The following is a 19267-nucleotide window of genomic DNA, read 5'->3' on the forward strand; positions in this document are numbered from 1 at the left end:
CCACGACATTCTACAAACGTAACATGATGAACTGACAGCGGAAAAATGGTTTTAAAAATTTGAACAAATAATAACCCGGCCGCTGATGACCGATGAAGATCAATTCGTGCTTGTCATCGAATAGCTTTCAAAATTTACATTGAAAAATGAATGAATATATTGCAGTTGATTGGTGCAGACTGATTTTATTAAAGCTTGCTGTCGGATCCATAATTGCATCGGGAAATGCTTTCAAGAATGTTTAATTTAATGCTTGAAAGAAAAAGTATAATTGCATTCACATAAGTTAGAAAAAGTTATTTCAGGTTTCCGAGATATCCTCCGCTCGCGTCGACTCGGCGCAAATTTATTTCGACGATTAATAATAATGATTATATCTGTACGTATTTACGTTTAGCCGAATATGTCGCACGTGCGCGCGTATGCGCGAAATTTTCTTTTGTACATTCCATTTAAAAATGTTTAACAATAGCAATAAAGCACGAGAAGAACTAAGCAGCACACCGGTAGATAAAGTTGTGAAAGATAACAAACGTTTTATGCTGAAACTGCTCGCGGAGTGAGCGGAGTTTATAGAAGCATTCGAAAATATGGTGCACTCTCGGAAGCAAACACGCTCATTTCGAAAATATCGTACTAGATAGAAATAAAGGAAAATTCTTAGGATACTGTTCTTACGGTGATCCCACTTTCCTTCCGGAGAACCGAAGAACGATTACGGGAAAACACACGGCGCGCGGTATTATAAAACGCGCAGGAGTTTCGAAAACGTAAAATAAATAATAAAAGAACAACAGCGTTAAATTGTTGAGTATAGAAATCTCTACCCTTGCCCTAAAAGCGCAACGTCCCTCCCCCCCCCCCCCCCCCGAAAGGAAAGATAAATCGCGTCATCGACGTACTGAGCGCTGTATTTTTCCAATAAGAGAGAACGCGGGTTTGGAAGCGCGTTCGCGAAAGCTGCGTCACGGAGGTAAAGTATCCGCGAGAAGATGGCGAGGCGGGCGAGTATATCTCGGATATGTCTGCATTCCGGTGCACGTTCGCCACGATTTGTTCTATCTCGACTTTCTTCCTCTTTCACTCTCTTTTCTCTCCCTCCGAGGAATTCTCACGTATCTGTTCGCCTTCTCGCGGCACGACGCAATCGTGTAGAAAAGCAGCGGTCCAGCGGAGAGCAAATATTCAGTCCAGAGAATTTGTCTCATCGGAAACAACCCAGCGTCTACAACGCGAAGATGGCACGTTGTTTCGCGAAAAACTTCTCAGAACGCAACGCGGATTTCGTTCGAGGAGGCCAAAAACTATACGCGTCTATTAAATTTCTTCAATTTGCACGACGTACGAAGATAAATATTATTATATTATTGTCCCAAAACGTTATATTTTTTGCGTGCGCGAGAACTTTTAACAAATTTATACAGATTTTATATAATGACGGCGGAGGTAAACAAGATCTCTAGAGGCTTAATTATATTGTAAATTAATTAGCTCACTTGCCGTCGTCTTCAACAGATCACGAGTGCTCTGAGCTCCACCCTTCGAAAAGATTTTCAAAAGAATAAAATATATGAATAAAACTTATTATATATATTTTTTTAAAAGAAACATTTTTAATCTTTTCATTAATTATTCTTTGAATTGGAAGTCTTTTGAACTTTTCAATTACATGTACAAGTTTATTAAATCTATTTATTACACAAATTAATGCGTGCCAAAATATTTTGAAACGAGCAATTACCATTTTATAAAGAATTATGAAGTTTATGAAAGCCAATAAAAAGTAGTAAGCTGAATGTATCACAGCATTAAATTCTTATGGAATTCAAACGCTCCTCATTTTTTTAAGTGTGAGTGATAATTATTTGCGGCATGACAAAAAGTATGTTTGATCTTTTGGCATAGAGGTCACTTTTTTTATTCAAATCAATTAGTCAATTTAGACACTCTTTGAAAATTTTTGCAAACATGAAATTTGAAAATGGTTTTTCGATATCTCGAATAGTTTTGAAACTTCTAGCCCGTTACGTTTTTTATGTTATCGAATGCACACGTCACTCCGCCTGGACGCGTCTACAAACTCGTTCACTGACTCACTTCTACTCACTCTAACGTACTTTACTAACTTCTCTGATTGTCATGTAACAGTTGCTCACATTTATCAAAATTGTATTTGAAGTGTGAAATTTTAACTTTAATCCGAGTGGTCCTTCAATTATATCCATTGCTGCTCTACTTAAAATTTCGGTAGAGAGAGAGAGAGAGAAAGTTGATGTACGTAGCGATATTTAACAAAGCACTTGCTTTTAATGAGAATAGAAACAAAAGTTCGCTTAAAATGATTCACGTCCGAGGACAGTAAGAAGTCCCTATCACTCTCTGGCGTATCCTCTAACTATGAGCATTGCGAAGCGCTCGACCTACTTTGACAAAGTAAAACTAAACTTTAGTGAGCTCGTCTATAACAAGGCTGATATCAAAACTGTTATTCCATAAGAGTCACCCCCTGGTAAAATGGCACACGTCCAAGGTACTGTGAATCAGAGCAAAACGTTCGCAATGCTGAATCTCCTCCGGTTTGCAGTACGTATAATATACTTGGGCGCGTTTAAGAGGAGCGCAAACAGATATGATCAATTAAGTGTTATTTACGGCCGGTGTAGAGGAAGGATTTAAACCGCTCTTTAATTCGATAATAAAGCGCGAGCAATAACTGCGATATCTTTTAATCACTCTCGGTACTTAACGCGAGGGAAATACAGCGAATCGCAGTGATAATATCGAGTTGTGCGACGGCGAGTGAAAGGGTCGACTACAATCCCGACGTGATCTAACCGAACTTGGACTGTAATGATGTCGTTCCCGCCGATCGTAGAGCGGCTGCGAACGACCGGCCATTCTACAAGAACGCAGGTATCCCACGTCCTTTTCGTGGATCAGCGGATCTCGGAACTTGGTGAGGCAACGAGCCAGCCGAAGGAGGCGCGTAGAGGGTCGAAGGCTCCAACGACTCCTTTAACGACTCTTCGCAGGCCCAACTTAGTGGGAACTTAACTGTTTTACGTCTTTCCTTCTTGGGGCGATACGGAAGAGCGAACATTACACCTCTTCCCTCGTCACTATGTATACCCGGCGTTCTCCAACAATATAAGCTGAAGCTGATGGAACCGCATCGGGTGCTTCAAAACTTTCGTCAAAGACTATCCTCTTCTATGTAAAGTGTTGTTTAAAGTAAAGAGTGCTTTCCGGGTTCGAAATTTCTCCAACCGAAGAAACACGTTTCCGCCCGCCCACGCTTAGTTTTGCGTGAAAAGAGCAATGAAAGATTCACTTCAATGAGTTTTTCCCTTCAAAGTCGATGGAGAACGCCTCACCGGCGCGATAATCCAGCGCGGTGAGGCATCCAGATCACTTGACAAACCCTTTCCCCCCCCCCCTTCTCTGTCGAACTTAACACTGTACAATGAAACTTACCCCCCACTATCAGCAGCAGATGAAGCAGACCACACCGCATTTTTTTATACTTCCGGCGAAAGTCTTTATCCATCCTGCCGTGAGGGCTTTTTAAACTTCCTCTGTGTCACTGTAACGCGCACGTCGCGCTTCCTGTCTACATATATCCCCGTTCGCCGATCGGTATCGCGGCGCTTCCGTTTCCGCGGCTTCCCATAAAAAAGAATGGGAAGAGAATCTACTCGCGCGAACGGAAACGTGGAAACGCGCGAACGCGCGACAACATTGGGCGAACGCGAGATCGAAGTGTTTAGCGAGTAAACGAGCGACTTGACGGATTAAAAATTTCTGGTACCGCTCGCACGCCGTTCGTCGATCAGCCGGAACCGTGGTAGCGCTCGAAATCGGCAAGACTGGCGACACCGCGCGGGCGCCACGCGGCCGCGATAGTTCCTGACTTGCAACTGACGAGGGATGCTGCACGAAGAGTTTGCGCCAGCTTCGCGCCCGCGCATAGAATCCTTATTCCCCTTCGCCCCCTAACCGGCCACAGTCAGTTAGTCAGTCTCTCTCTCCCGTCCCGCATCTCCGTTTATCCCGCGTTCTTCCGCGTCCACGTTCTCGCTCGTACCCTGCCCCCTCGTTCTGGCTTACCGTCTACCTTCTCTTTCGGCGATATCAATCCGTCCCTACCCCGCCCCCTCCCTCCCTCCCCTGTCTTGCTCACCCTCTTATTCCCGCCCCCGCACTCACACGAGAACTTCTTTCTCTTTTATGCAGCCCTCTATCGCTGTAGTTGTCTTCTGACTCACTCACTATTACAGTTTTTCCGTCGCTCTGCTTCGTCCTTCCCGCGGCGTGTCGCCGTCTCCTCTCTACTCTCTCCTTTTCGCGCGTGGCAAACGATCGCGCTCCCATCCATCCTCCGGATTTCTCTCTATCCCACCTCTATCCGACTCTACCGTCCTCTCCCCCTCCTCCCTCCGTTTATCTGTCTTTCATCCCCCCACCGTGATCGCACTCACCATCTCCACCACATATCTAACCTCGCGCGCATCCTTTCGGCGGCTGTATCTCAAACACTAAAGAGTTTCTTAGGAAATTGAATTGAATGCCACCCTTGCTCCTCCTCTCCCCGTTTCTGTCTCTTCGACGGCGGATCTCCCTCCGCTCGCCTCGTTCTCCGGCGCGCTCTGTCTTTTTCACTGTTCCCGCGCTCTTACCCGTTACTTTCGTGGGGTGACCTCGTCTCTTATCGTCCCCTCTCTCTTTCTCTCTCTCTCTCTCTCTCTCTCTCTCTCTCGTTCTACCTCTCCCTCTCTCTTTGTCTTTTCCTCATACCGTCTCGTTTATCCTCGCACTCAATGTCGTCCGTCTTCGTCTCCGTCATCACCCTCTTCCCAAGAGTTCCCGCGAAACTGATTGTCTCGCCGTTAAGCGGCAATTTATATGTTAACAGGCTCGAATCGGTCGAGAGTCATGCATACGTTTAAGGAATGGGATTTCGCAGGAGTGGTTCGGGTAACGACGAAGATGACGACGCGAGTGACGTCGCTCCAAAAACAAATCCTTTATTGTCCACTGCCCTATTTACCGTTCGGCTTTTGTTACAGCGCGACGTCGCAGTTCTCAGGATCGCGTTTCCCACCCGTCGGCTGTAGGGCCGAAATCATTAATCTCAAGAGCCGTACGTAACATTAGATTATTAATTTCTTTACTAATCCTTTTATCTGGCATCCTAAAAGCACGTGTGAAAGGCTGTGGATGGAAATGGAACGTGTAGGAGAGGCTTCGTTACCACAATCTGCTAACAATGCGAACATTTTTATTCTTCAGATCCAATTATCGTGTTTAAATGTTTTTATGGTTATGTTTTCAGTAGAGATGTACAAAAGAGTTTGTTTCACGCAAAGCAATTAGTTTCTCTAGGAACTAACATGAAGCGGTTGAATTTGTGTATAAAGTTAGCGCGGAGAACTACGTTGCAGTATGACAACAGTTCAGTTTAATATCCTGCGACATCATCGTGTTAAAGTAAACTTTGATCGCTTGGCATTCATTTAACACTCGCATAGTCGTATGAATTTTCGTCACTTTCTTACAACGCTGTCATATAATAGCGTGGTGTAAGTGTAACTTTAATTAAAGAGAAAAGTTAGTCTTAAATAGAGTCTTAAATACATTAGAAAAACAGCAAACGCGATAACCTATTTCAATAGAGGAAAGTCGTCAGTACTGGCATAGACCTTTTAAAGCAGCATTCTCTTATTTTTTAATAACTAAATTAAACTTTATTAATATTGATAAAAACATGATCTGTTAAAAAAATAAGAAATAAATCATATGCTTTTTTCTACATAAAACCAGTTACAAAAAATGAATTTTTGAAAAGCGAGACTAAAATTTGCATAATTTTTTTTTTTGCAAATTGCATAATTTAAATAATAGTGAGTATATCGTTGATAATATCAGATTTTACACGTTTGCAGTTTTCTAAAACTATTTTATTCATATTGTTCTCTTTCATATTTTCTTTGTAGTGTAGTTTAGGGTAAAACCGCTGTGCAGTGTAAAGCGGTATACCTCTTCGTGAGAACACAGAATTTATGAAATCTTCAACTACAATGTTGACTGATGTTTCATGAACTTTTTTATATATTTTTTTTTAACGCCTTAAGGTAGGGAAAAATAGCGCCGGACGCAACAGATCCACGTATACACTAATAAGGCACAAAAAGATAAAGTGGGAGGGTTTAAATTAGCCTTTAAATTTTATAAACTTTGTTGTTCAATACGTACAAATATATTTTAATATTATTCAATTTATCGATTTAATTTATAGTCCTTTCTTATAGGGCTGTGTTTGAATTTTGTTATTTCTGCCTATTGTGCCAGTTTTCGGGTCCAATTTCTCAAACACTCTTTTTGTGTTACGCTCCAAAAACATTAATTATTACAAAATACGATACAGTATTATAAAAACTGTTATACCATCTAATAGAAAATAATTTTTATTTTGCGTTTGTAAAGTTTTATTTTTAATTTGTTTAAAAAAAAACATAAAGAAAACAAAGTGGTACGCCAATATTGATAATTTTCCTTTATGAGATAGAAATGAAACACTGGATGAAAGCACTTGTACAATCGTACTCATACATGGGAGATAGCGGATTAATTAAATTTTATTATTTAGTAATGTTAACAATGTCCGGTACACGCCCTAAATGCAAAACATCTTAATCGGATAATAAAGAAGAAGCGCACGGACGCACGTTTGAAGGATGAAAAAATTCTTAATGAGAAAACATCACATAAAATAACAATCTCTCTGAGGAAATTCTCTGAGCTCATGTTGTACTATGCAAATGTAAATTACGCTTTTTTTTCGCTAATACGCGTTTAAGCCCATAAAAATACAAGCAGCATCGATGTAAAGTGAACTTTCCGCAACAACGAAATCACCGAAGGTCTATAAGATCTTTAAACTGATGCGAAAACGCAAGAAATTTACAGTATCTCAATTAAGCGATTCGATCGGTTCTTCGCTTATTAACCGTTGCACGTTGCCTCGTTGTTTTCGTTGCCGGCAACGCGATAATTAATATGGTAACCCCGCGAAAGTCAGCTCGTTACCTCGTATAACAGTCGAACCGACCATACGGTGGTGCAGCCACTCCATAATTTGTCGGCATGACGAGCCGCGTCGTTCATCAGGGCAACTCGGCGACATCGTAACGCGCGGATCCACAAATTTCATCAATACCGTCATACGTAACGAAGGATCGAACACTCTCGCCACCGTTCCAATCGGATGCTTTTCGCAGAACGACGCAGTCCGCGTGTAACTTTAGCAAACAGGCCAGCGGGAAAATATGGCAGCGGCGAAGGATGAGCTCTATCAATTCGTTGACTCATTAAATGGCGGCGCGACATGCGCGAATTCTCCGCACCGCGATAGAGGAAGCGACGCAACGTGCGCCGCGAGCTCGTGGTTTCGCTGCAAAAGCATGGAAGCGCATTTGATTATCCAGGCACACGAAATTAACTCATGAATAATTCTATCTGTGCAAATTACTCATTGCCCGATGAAGATGACACAGCGGAATCAATATCGAGAGCAATTACGAGAGCGTTACAATCCCTTTTTACGCCTGCGGTCGGTATAAACAGGAAAAGGTGACTTAGCGGATTGCGTGCGCTTTTACTTGTTGCACTTGATGCTTTCAGTTGTAAAAGGAACAGAAACCACCGGATAATACTTCTTACGCCCTCGTTGTCTGCCACGAGTCTCTCTCTCTCTCTCTCTCTCTCTCTCTCTCTCTCTCTCTCTCTCTCGTAAATATTTCAGAGCCAATTGCAATAGTTAACTTTGCGATTAATTAAAAAATTGTAACTCACTCGTACAGCGAGAAGTTGCAGGCAGTATCGCAGGCTGATTCCGCGACAGTGTGCGTCGCATCGGAAAGGTGAACTCTGTGTATCACCAGGAGGATTATGTGTACAAAGAGCAGAGAAAGTTTAATTACTCCCACGTGAGAAGTTACCACCGTAACGTACACGGTGCGTCCTCAAAGCGCGGATCGATCAACCGTATGGAGTCCGGAGGGAAGTTACCGTCACGGAAAATCACGTTTTATTCGATGCGTTACGCTCGGATTGAGGTACCACGAGAGCTCTCTTGGCGTCATCGCAGAATACGCGCGAGATTTTGTAAGCCCCTTTGAAATTGAAGAAAATTCCCCGGAAAGTTTGACACGAGCATAGAATTACACGGTGATCTAACCGCGCACGTTAACGAACCGCCGCGCGCGGTTCGTGAAATAGTTGCGATCAGCAAACTACAAATCTGCGCTCTCGCTTGCGCGTGATTTTAAATTTGAATGAAATGAAGTTCGATTAGCCGAACGGAGCTCAAGGGCACGTGTAATTGCGAAGTTAAATTACTTCCATGCGAGGGAAGTTACGCTCGCGTTCGTTCGCATATAATATGTTTCCAGCAACAAAGTTACTAACAAATCAGCGCGAAATTCCAGAATAACATGGCCCCGTGGACAAGTTTTGCTTTAACCTTAACTTTTCGACTTAACTGCATAACTTTAATATTACCGAAATAAAGTTGTACATCAAACGGTGCGTAACAGGGCTATAAAAGATTTATGATGAAGTTGGGGCGGTAAGTACAAGTGGAAATGTAAAAGAGAGAGTGTTAATGAGTCGGTAATATATATCTACACTGAGAGAAAAGTATATAGAATTTGTAACTAACAGTGGCACAATAAAGATCCTGGAACGAAAGCAGCCATTTTCTAAAGGTTTTTTGTGGCTGCTGAGTACGAATTTGCTCTTCAAATTGCTCCATTATGTCACAATTTTGAAAAATTTACAATTAAAGTTGTAGAAAAGGGGTTATTTTTATATGTTTTGTCACATTATAATTACGAAACGTGACGTGCTGGAGAAATTCGACTGCAATCAAAATTAAGTATGTAGTTTGGACTTTTAACACTCAAAAGGAATTTTTGATGTCGGTTATAATTGTCATAATTTAAATATATAATTGGTAAAAATAATTATAAATTATAGTCATTTTTAATGCCAACTATTCTTAATTTACAATAATTTGTTCAATATAACAAATTGTATGTTATTACGTATTACTAATATTATAGCAATAGTAACTATAAAAATGAAACTTATAATTATTTTAACATTCAATTATAATCACAAAGACTTTGTTCTTACATGAAAACCGTCGGACCTGTTCCTCATCGGCTTCTATGGGCTTTAGATATGTTGTACAGCATAAAAAAATATTAGACCTATATATTTTTTATCAGCATATCTCAAAGTTTAAGGGTTGAAACATTCTCTCGAAATTAACGGAATTTTTTTCATTTTTAGCAAATATCTTGGAAATTATGAGGTATATAAAAAATGTTTTATACAAACATTTTATGATATTTTATACTCTTTGTAACTGTGTAATCACATGTTTGCACGATATCAAATTTTTATACTGAATCCCACCGTAACTCATTAATTTCGTAAAATTTAAAAATATTGTTAGGACAAAAACTAAAGAGCATTACATGCTAAATTTATTCATGTATAATAATGTTATGTTTTCACAATTCAATTTTTTAGAAAATGAGATGATAACATTGTGCTATAGGCGCTGCGATGTAGATAGGTATTGCATTATTTCTTTCAAGTTCGCTGCATTCAATAACTGCTCCTTGTGCATATTTCCTCACATTACAGCATGCAAATGAATTAATCCCAATGACACAATATGTAATTTATTACACGAAATTAAAATGTAAGTGGAAGTAAATATGCACGCATAATAATAACAACATACATTTGTACGGTGTCGCAATTTGTCGCAGCAGAGTTTCCAAAGTATATTTTCAGAATTAAATGCGTGTGAAATATATTTTTTTTATACAACATTAAAGTTTTGCACAATATTAAACGTTTTGCAAAATAATTATTTTGCAGTGAAGCATGTTGCGAATTATGACTGAATGATGTTTTTCGCTCAAGACGATAACGAAATGTGTTCGTAAGAGTAAAGTTCAATTGTTGACGCACTATATTTAACATTGAACGGTATGCAATATCTTTTTCGCATGTATTCTTATTGACCGTATGTATTCTCGCGACCATCTCAAATCGATGAGTATACATAAGGAAAATACATTGTAACGAGTGTGAAACCTCGCGCTTAATAAGAAAATCTATTTGTAAGAGTGAACTTTAGTTGTTGGCACACTTACTTAATAACTAATAAATTGAGCTTCAGCAGAAATGAGCTATTTTAAGGGTCTTAGCTACTCTGCCAGAATAGATTTCTATTAACAAGACTGATAATATTATTGATGCTCTTATTGCAACCTTGAACAATATAAAAATAAAGCAATGTTAAAATTAGATTTATATAATTCCTATTCTCCTCTTTTGAATAAAATAAGACTGACTTATTATTTTGGGACAAAAATAACATATAGAAATTTTATCTCATATTCTTACACATGGAATAAAAATTTGCTTGATGTTTAATCATAACGCACGATGATTAATCACTATGTTGTTCGGGATATCACCGATAAAAGACCGTGCGATCAAGCATTTTCTCGAAAAGAAAGATTTGCATGCGTTGCATTATTCGAGCATTTATAGAGAATTCAGTAGATTTTGCTTACGCGTACATCCATAAGTCTTTACGGATCTAATGGATCATTTGACTATGAGACGAGATATTTTTGGTACTTACGAAGCGAGCAGCTCTGTTTTTGGTCTTCGTGATATTTCATATCGGAAAGAACATTCCTCAAATTTTCTTTAGACCGATCTATTGTTAAATCAAGAATATTATGAGGTTTGCCATAAATTTATACCTTCTAATCTGTTTGAGAAATTTATTGAAATAGCATCACGATTATTCCATTTCATTCTCTTTAGAGATATAATGTTCTCTTCCTAATTGGTAATTATGTATGTCTCTACATCAATCTTATTTTATGATAGCAGAGTAATAGCATTGAATTCAGAAATCTTTTCTATGGGCGTGTATTTTAGCTTTTTTTGGCTATTCTTTTCTTTGCGCGTATGTGTTATATATCTGCACGAAACAATATGTTAAAGAAAATCACAAAGGCTTGCAACTCACGTAATATATCAAAACGTGATATATGGCATTGCAAGTTTGACAAATTAAAATACGCACACGGGTGCAATTTAAAAAGTACCGTGATTAGCATAGAAAAACCTTGTTTCCTATACCGATTTAACATTTCTGAGATATCGCGAGGGATGACGTTTCTAAGCGAGCGAGGTCTCCCCCTGGGGGAGTTCGCGTTGTTTTATATAACAATTTCAATCCTCCGAAACGCGTCACGAGCAGAATCAAGAGGCATACGCCCACATATAATTAGAAAGTTAAATTACTGCTACGGCAAATGTTATTCTCGTATGCGGGCTGCGCGACACGGGGGCGAGGCTGCGTCGCTTCTGCATCCCAAATTGTGCGATTTACCTAAAACGTTCCATTATTACCGCACGTTGTAACCGCCAGAAGATACTCGGTGATGCGTAAAATAGGGCTGGACGCGTACAGTTCGCGACAAAAAAGTAGCACACCCAATGTTTCTGTTAATTATTATTTTACAAATTACAAAAATATTATTTCACATATACATAGGTATTGTACGTTAATTTCTATAATATATGTACGAAAGTTATAATAGAGTATTCTTTTTATCTGTAAAAATAAAAGAAAGAAGAATCTTTAAAAATCGATGCGACAAATTAATAGCATAGTATTTCAAGTAATCAAAATCTGTTGATATTTACCAAGAAAAATCGATATTTAACATTACAGAACCTTTAGACTTTTGTATAATTGAAATCATTCTCTTTGGAAGTGATTTATAAAGTATTTTAATTTGTTTTTGATTCATTTTTTTCCATTCTAATAAAATATAGTACATTCTGTTTAATTCCTTCGTTCTATTGAACTGTTTTTGTTTGGCATAAACAGCTCAAGCAAGATCTATCCACGAGTTTTCTATTATGTTTATATCCGGAGTGCTGGCCATTCCAAAAGTAGAATATTATTAGTTTTAAAATAGGACTTCACTACTTTTGCATTATAAACCGCTAAGTTATTTTATTGAAATGTGAACTTTTCTTCCGATATCCTTGTAGCATGTCTTTCAATTTGTTCACTAATTAGTTGTAAATACATTTTGCTATTTATTTTACTTCTAATAAACTTTATCTCTGTTTTTTCATGGTAACCAATACCAGCCCATATCATTAGGCTTCCGCCAGCCATCTGACGACGATTCAAAATTTTTGTTTCTTTTCGCAATTCATGTTTTATTATTATTATCATTAATAATTATTCCATTAATGATAATAATAATTTGTCAGGACTGTCCAAATTAAATTTCTTTTTATCACTAAACAATACTCTTCTCCATTTAATCTAATGCACGTGTTTCTCCGCAAATTTCAATCTAATCTTTTTAACTAATTAATGAACAAATTGAAAGACATGCTACAAGGATACCCGGAGAAAAGTTTACATTTCAACAAAACAACGCAGCAGTTCATAGTGCAAAAGTAGTGAAGTCCTATTTTAAAGCTAATAATATTTCACTTTTGAAATGGCCAGCACGTTCTCCGGATATAAGCATAATAGGAAACTCGTGGGCAAATCTTGGTAGAGTTGTTCATGCCAGAAAAAGACAGTTCAATAGCATGAAGGAAGTAACAGAATGTATTTTATTAGAATGGGAAAAAATTAATCAAAAACGAATGGAAGAACTTTATAAATCACTTCCGAATGATTCCAATTATACAAAAGTCTGGAGGTTCTATGAAATATTAAATATCGATCTTTCTTGGTAAATATAAAGATTTTAATTACTTGAAATACTGTGCTATTAATTTGTTGCACCAATTTTCAAGAATTCTTTTGTTTTTACAGATAAAATGAATACTGTATTATAATTTTCGTGTAGATGTTGTAAAAATTAACATACAATATTTATGTACACGTGAAATTTCATTTTTATAATTTATAAAATAATTAACAAAAGCATTGGGTATGCTATTTTTTTTGTCGCGAACTATAATTCAAGAAGTTATTTGAGACAGGGACAGAGAGAGAGGAAGAGAGAGAATCTGTTTTATTGGGCGGATACTCGTCGCAGGTGCGAAACTCGCGTGCGCGGGTAGACCGATCAAACGATTGGCGATTTATTTGAATTCACATTACAGATTTATGAATAATCAAATTGTCATTTAACATGCACATAAAATTATAATAATACGAAATTATGATATCGCAAATTATACTGTATAAGCCATTGAAATAAATAATCGGCACACACGTTCGATCAAGCATGCATGGATAATAATCGCGGAATACGTAATAATAATTGCGAAACGTTGAGAACTCGGGGGATGAAACGCGCTGCCAGAACGGAGCAGTTTGCGCCCTTGACACGCCGATGTCAAGGCGCGCTAACGCTGAAATGTGTCGCGTCGCGGACGCACACGCGCGCGCGCGCGCCGGGCGAAGAGGTAAAGAGTCACGAGTAATAATAACAAATGAAATTCTCCCCGTCGCCGTCACGAGACGGCATTCGCGAGTCGCGCGAGTACACGCTGCAAAGTTATATCACTCCCGCGCAAAGATGTTGGGTCTTGTACGTAACATACGCGACATGCCTCTGGATGGGGAGAGCACGGGAGCGGAATCACACCGGGAGAGTTATACCTGGCAAAGAGGAGGAGGAGAAGGAGAGGGAGGAGAGTGCGCGGCGTTGGGATAGGGGTTGAGACGGGGGAGAGAGAGAGAGAGAGAGAGAAAGAGAGAGTAGGTCACGTCACCTCGTACATCCGGGTGTGGTGCTCAAATTGACCCTTAAACATTAACTCCGCCAGCTTTACGCCGCCCTATGGCTTCAGCGGGGTAATACCCTCAACTTTTAACGACCCGGGTCTCCGGCACGGTGGTGTTTTCGCTCGGTCTCCCTCTTTTTAACTCTTTCTCCTCACCGGCGGCCGCACCGCCGGGTCTTCCCTGTTCTCGGGCTCTTCGCTCCGTCTCGCTGCGCGGCCGAGTGAAAATACCTGCTTGGCGGTTAACACCGGGGCAATTCGCGCGCCGTCGTGGCGGCGGTAAATCCCTCTTTTTTTCGCCGCTACCGCTACCGGATCAAAATTCATTCTCCGCGCGAGAAGCAGGAGCGATTGTGGATAATGCAATACGTCGGGAGGATTTTCGCTCTCGTCAACGTGACCCGCGCGATCCACTGTGGCCCGGACACGAGCGCGGGGATTAAAAACGTGTACGAAGCTGTGCGCCCGTATTATACAGGATGTGTTCGCAAGAAATCCTCATTATTTTTCATGAACTACGTTCTTTCATTGAACAACGGTGAAAATACCGAAGCGCTAATGGTTTTTCGTGAAAACCGAATAACTCTCAACGAATTGAACCTAAAAGCTACCGATAGACAACAATGTTTGGTCGTTTATTTAATTTGGAGTTTGAGCGGATTTGTAATTTGACAATTAATTGCAAAGACATACAGTCCTGATAAATGACAACTTTTGCGGCAAAAGCTGACAACGCTCTGCAACATTTTCGGTGCGAATCTATTAATTCCCAATCAGCCGAAAAATATCCCGGTAAAGATTAATGTGGCAATAGCGAGACACACTCTGTACACTTTAAACCGGTAATCGGATTAGGTATTAAGCGGTATTTTCACCTGCGCGACATGCTGAACTTTATACGAGGCGGTATTTTAAAGCTACATATCGTTAATCTCTGTCCCCTTTGATGTGTTTTACAATATATTATTTTAACGAAGCGCAAGTATGCGATGATAAAAAAAAAATTCAGATTTGTTAACACAGTTGAGAAATTTATGATATAGACAGAGAGGTAATTCAGCATGAACGCGGGACAAAAAGGAATACGCAAAAAACCGGTTTGAATAGAAAACAATTTAAAAATGTAACTTTACTCGTGGTTTACATTTCCTCGTAAATTCAGCAAATATTCAATATCCCATCGATACACTTGCGGTCACGCTTGCGTTATATATTTTTAAATATTATCTCTTCTACGTAATCATCGATTTGTTCGTATCTTGAAATTTTATAAATATTGATCCTCGCCATTCTAATTTGAAGTTGATAATTTATGCAAGTTTAATTGATAATTTATACATCTTTTTGTACCTGGTGAGACGGACATACATGTCTTTCAAGAGTTTATGTTTTCTACAAAATAGATAGAAACTTCTTCTGCATGATCTTATTTTGAAGTTAAAAAAGTGGATTCTTAAAAAAAAATTAACCTAACCTTATAAATTTCATTGAATCCTTGATCTGCACATATAAAATGAAGTATAAATAATGAATATATATATACAGTAGTCCCCCGTATAACGCGGTATTCCTTAACGCGATTAGAGAAAAAGAGTATTTATTCAGTTCTAATATGTTTAAAACAGAATTTTTTGTTATATTAAAAAAGAGTATTTATTCAATTCTAACATATTATTTAAAATAGAATAAATTGCATATTATTTTCTGTTATATTAAAAAAGAGTATTCAGTTCTAACTTTTTGCGCTCTTGGTTTCGTATAACGCGAGATTTCTATAACGCGGAACGTATCTCTCGCGGGGTTCTACTGTAGGAGAACCCGGGGCATAACGGGCATAGTTATTTTAAACTAGTTTTAAACATATTAAAAGCAAATAAATCAAATTGATTTTTTACTATAATATTCTTTGGAATACCTATTTTAAGAAAAAACCCAAGTTTTATTGCAAGAGAATAGATTAAAAGAATAAAATTATTGTTTTATTGAAAACGTGCACTAACCCCATTAAGCGGGGTATAATGGGGCACCTCATAAAACTTGCTTATTTTTCAAAAATAATGTTCAAAATTTCTTAAAAGTAACTTAGAATACCTAATATAAGTAAGAAAATATTATTGGACTTTTAATTAATAATATTATTATTTTATTATTTTTTTGATACATTATATTACTGTTATTAAAAAATTAATAAAAATTAAAATTTTGTAACATCTGTGATTATATTTTATATAAAATTTAATGCAACACGACAATTAGTAACATATTTATTTTATTAATAATTTTTTTGACACATTAGATTCTTGTTATTAAAAAATTAATAAAAATTAAAATTTCGTAACATCTGTGATTATATTTTATATAAAATTTAATGCAAAGCATAATGTATATATACATTTTTATTCGCAACTAATGTATGTCGCCGGCGCATTGTATCACGGCGCACCATGTTGCCTCGTGTTCTAGTGCCCCATTATGCTTCGAAGTGTATAAATTTACTTTAATAATATAGAACATTACAGAGAATAAATATATTTGCATAAATATTTTATTAAAGTGACGAAAAAGATCATTTAATAACATAAATCTACTTGCGGTAATAAAAAATAGATTTCTATTATTGCTTACCTTATTCAAATGTACTCAGAAATTCTAACTTACAATTAGTTGCGGAGAGCACAGCGTATTAAATAATTTCTAATAACTTTAAGCTAAAAATAATATAAAAACTGAAAACAGCATATGGTAAGATACATCTAATAGTAATTATTGCATAACATTTTATTATATATTAGCATCTCTGTGAAAAGTTATCGACTATGCCCCGTAAGTTCATTATGCCTTGAGTTCCTCTGTATAAGTGCAAGTATATCTTATTAAAAATTAAGATAGCGAATTTTTTTGGACTTATTTAACATAACTATATGAAAAAAATTCTTACTTAACTTCAAAATGAAGGATTTAATATGGTAGACAAAAATTTTGTTATATTTATATATAAGCTTCTGAGGTCGCTAATGACGAACCGGCAGTAAAAAATTCCAAAATTAAAAATGGCGGATAAAGTACCAACTTTGTTGGATTTGAGTGGAACTCATTTTTAAATATTTTTCGATTTACTGATTGCAAATCCCAAGTCGAAATTTTCAAGTTCAATGGACGAAAAGTATTCGTCTATAAAAACAATTAATATCAGCGATCCTAAAAATTGCCGGAGTTTTATTCAAGTCCAAGAGAATTTTACATTTTACTCCGCCATTTTAAATTTTGGAATTTTTACTACAGATTCATAATCAGCGATTTTAGAAACTTTTAGTAAAACGTGAATAAGATGCTAACTATTCTTAGAAAAGTCAAGCGCAAAAGAGTTAAATAGTCGGAGCCTATTGAAAATCGCCATCGATTAGCTTAAGTTAAACGGTTTTTAAGAATTTTGCGAATTTGACATTTTTAATCCACACTTATTTTACCCTCCCCGAGGGAAGGGGGAGATGGTCCGCGCTTGGTTATTATTAAGAAATGTATTTTTTTCCGTCTTTATCGCGTTTTGATCTAATTTTTATCGTGCTTCGTTGAGAGCAGGCACGCCGGAGGGTCAGGGCTGCCCGGGCGGAATTTAACGCAATTCTGCGTTTAATCCGAACTTTCAAAGCTGTTAACGAGGACTGGCCGCATGTCCCGTCCGCTCGTCCTCTCCCGCCCCTCGATTCCGCTCCCTCTTCATGTTCCCTGCACTCGTGTGTGCGCCCGTCCGCGCGCCCGTCCGCGCGCGCGCGTGTACGCGACCTCGAAAACGTGCTGGTACCGGGCGTACATGCAGCCGGAGCACTTATGGCGCAGCACGCCAAACGTATTCTACTCTATTACTATTAGTTCGGGGGCTGTAACTTATGCAAGATTAAGTAAAGTTGCCCGAGCATGCCAGTTCGACGAAGTTTGACGTCCATTAGAGCATTATTGCAACGATAAGATGAATCGGCGGTCGATATTATCTTCGTCTATTAACTGATATTACTGCGTGCATGTGTGTGTGTGTGTGCGTGTGCGTGCGTGTGCGCGCGCGCGCGCGCGCGTGTGTGTGTGTGTGTGTGTGTGTGAACGCTTATCTACGCGTCCGAGATGAGGCGGAGTTTTGTTTGACGTGGCGAGATCGCTCTTGTTCATAACTGCGTTACCTACCGGTGAAATAGAGAAAAAAAAAGAGAAGGCACTTTGGATTATACGTTCTCGCGACATGAGAAAATGATGCATCTACCTCGCTATCGCTGATAACGTCTCACGGTGTTATTTTCACGCCCCGTTAAGTCACGTATTACGTAATCTCTTACCAGACGGGATATTCACGCGATGCATAACGATATCTTCTTGCTCGATAGCAAATAGTCGAGCGAACCCGCAAGCGGCACGTGCTAATTCAGCTATTGGACGGACATGCCGCGCGCCGCGATGACTTCGAGTATAAAGCACCACTCATGTCGTGTGGTATAAATATGACGAATCTCCGCTCGACCGAAAAGCTCACCGGTCGGAACGGAATTTAATCGAATCTCTCGTTTAACCGGGACTTTTAAAGTTGTTAGTAGCGACCGGTTGAGTGGCGCATTCTCTGTTCGGGCTTGTAAAATGCATATGCACACGAACGGGCAGTGATGATGTAAACGCAGGCGAGGGCACTTATGCGCGTTGCACATAGCGTGTATTCTACTCTGTTACTGCTAATTCGAAGCTACGGCAGTGCAGAACAAGATAATGTAAAATTAACCTACGAGCGCGCGGTGGCTCATCGTATTTTGACGCTGTTTGGTTTGCCGTTGTAACGAGGAAGTGCAGGGCGGGGGGGGGGGGGGGGGCGGGGAGGAGGCTGATGCACACCGCGCGCGCATCACGGTATAATTCCTGACGCATCGTCGTCAGTACATAAATCGCGGGAAATCGGTTTGTAAGCGAAACCAGACGGACGAAACGCGTGATTCTACGCGAAAACGCGGTATCCCGCATACGCAACATGCTAAGTTAAATACGGATTCGAGCGCAATTAGTCAAACGATCGGCGAGTATACGGATGGGGATTGGATTTACGCAATGCGAAGCCTCGACAATGGGAAGACCTCGAAACTCGGTGCGGTGTGCAGTCGATAAAAAAAGGGAAAAAGAAAAAAAATTCGATGCATTCTCGACGTTGCGGCGAAGAAGCGGCAATGAATAGCAGCGCCACGTAGAACGAGCCGGTGCAGCCGATACCGCGACGTGGTTAATTACAAAGTGAAGAGAATCATCCTATCTTTTAACGACGAAAGTTCGTGGGACGGAAAACACGCGACGAAATAGCCTTCTTGAAGGCGGGGTACGCTTCAATTAGTCAGTGTATATGCAGGTCCTTTGCCTTTAGACGGTGATCTAC

At 39.0% G+C, this 19267-nt stretch overlaps 2 protein-coding genes across 3 annotated transcripts in view; one reads left to right on the forward strand and one right to left on the reverse strand.

Moving 5' to 3' along the window:
• The window catches only part of LOC105199549, a 138790-nt gene extending 134853 nt beyond the window's left edge, over nucleotides 1-3937 (reverse strand). The window contains exon 1 of the mRNA XM_011166697.3: nucleotides 3475-3937. Coding sequence (XP_011164999.1) covers nucleotides 3475-3547 — 73 coding nt within the window. The 5' untranslated portion in view covers nucleotides 3548-3937. The remainder of the gene's footprint in view (nucleotides 1-3474) is intronic.
• The window catches only part of LOC105199559, a 379163-nt gene that overhangs the window by 284938 nt on the left and 74958 nt on the right, over nucleotides 1-19267 (forward strand). The gene's annotated exons all lie outside the window — the stretch shown is intronic.

The sequence above is a fragment of the Solenopsis invicta genome, chromosome 16 (assembly GCF_016802725.1).
Source record: "Solenopsis invicta isolate M01_SB chromosome 16, UNIL_Sinv_3.0, whole genome shotgun sequence".
In the NCBI taxonomy this organism is placed as follows: Eukaryota; Metazoa; Arthropoda; class Insecta; order Hymenoptera; family Formicidae; genus Solenopsis; species Solenopsis invicta.